Genomic DNA, 1,424 nt, shown 5'->3' on the forward strand with positions numbered 1-1,424 from the left:
CTCCCCCCCCCCCCGGGGAGCCGCTGAGCCCCCCCCCCCCCCCCCCGCCCAGGCTCCTGCCTGCGAGCCCCTCTGGCACGGACTTGCCAGCAGCCCAGTCCTGCAGTGCAGACCCCTGCTGAGAGCTCCTATGGAGGATCCTCTTTCTCTCTCCGTGTGAAAATTGGAGGGAAACTCAAACAGGGAGAGATGCAAACTTCAGCAGTGGGAGCGAGCCAGGGAGCCCTGCTCCGGCGAGGCGCGGCCGGGTGGGTGCCCCCCACGCTGCCGGGGGCCCCCGGGGAAGCTGAGCCAGGCGTGCACTCACCACAGTGAAATCGCGGGAGGAGCAGTTCTCGCCGCTGAAGTTGCAGCTCTTGAGCATGTCGTCAAGCTGGTGGCCAGTGCGGTTGACGATGTCGGCCATGTCGGGGTCGGGGTAGAGCAGGTCCGTGGCCTTGTGGCCGTCTCGGTCCTTGGGGGGCAGCCCGGTCATGTTGGCCAAGTGGAAGATGTCGGCATCAGTAAGCGCCGAGTGGCGGTAGCGGTTGATGTTGCAGATGGTGATGGCGGGGAAGACCATCTCGCGGATGGCCTCCTCGTCCAGGGCCATGACGTGGGGGTGCTCCAGGTAGAGCAGCGCTGACTTGGCCGCTTGGTAGAGGAAGAAGGCGAGCGAGGCCAGGAAGGCGAACGCCCAGAGGGTCTGGCGCACGCCTAGCCGCCCCGACTGGCAGATGTGTCCCAGGCCGTGCAGCGTGCTGGCGCTGGCGAAGGCAGCCAGGTCCCGGGAGCGGGGCCGTGCGGGCTCCTCGATCAGGCTCTCCTTATCCCCTTCTTCTTTCTCCTTCTGCTTCTCATCCTCCTCGGCAAATTTGATTTTACACACAATTTCAATCGGCATCTGCCCCGCGCAGCCGGCGTGCCCAGCCAGCGAGCTTCCCCCCGGCACAGGCACCGGCCGAGAGCCCAGCCAGGCGCTGGGAAGGGACTCGGGTCCCCCCCAAGCCCCGTCACGGCGCCGGGAGGGCCGAGCCGTCTCGGGAGGGAAGCGCAGCCCCTCTCAGCAGCTCCGAGCCGCCGCTTCCCTCTTGTCTCACTAGTCGATCGTCTCCTTGTGCCTTCGCTTATCAGCACAAATACAGCTGTCAAAAACCCCTCTCTCTCCTCTCCCTCGCTCTGTCTCTCTGCCTCTCTCCTTCGCTCCTCTCTGGTTAAGACCCCAGCAGATACAGGCAGCATTTAGGCATCATGTGCTAATAAAATCCAGGGAATACTTAATAATTCAAGACATGTCAACATTATTTCATCGTCAAATAAAGACCGAGCGCCAGAGGAAAGAGGCAGTGTGAAGGGCCCGGCGCCCCCGGGGCAGGGAGCCGCGCTGCGCCCTCTCCCCAGCCCCGGCTCCGAAGTGCTGCCGGAGCCACTTGTTTGAATGGCTC

The 1,424-nt window shown here is 64.0% G+C and overlaps 1 protein-coding gene across 1 annotated transcript in view; it reads right to left on the reverse strand.

The window, feature by feature from the left end:
• Window positions 1–883, reverse strand: part of ASIC4 (acid sensing ion channel subunit family member 4) — a 29,695-nt gene extending 28,812 nt beyond the window's left edge. Inside the window, exon 1 of the mRNA XM_009275008.2 lies at window positions 308–883. Within this exon, the coding sequence (XP_009273283.1) occupies window positions 308–883 (576 nt within the window). The remainder of the gene's footprint in view (window positions 1–307) is intronic.
• Between the last annotated feature and the right edge of the window lie 541 nt (window positions 884–1,424).

The sequence above is a fragment of the Aptenodytes forsteri genome, unplaced genomic scaffold, assembly GCF_000699145.1.
Source record: "Aptenodytes forsteri isolate BGI_AS27 unplaced genomic scaffold, ASM69914v1 Scaffold255, whole genome shotgun sequence".
NCBI lineage: Eukaryota > Metazoa > Chordata > Aves > Sphenisciformes > Spheniscidae > Aptenodytes > Aptenodytes forsteri.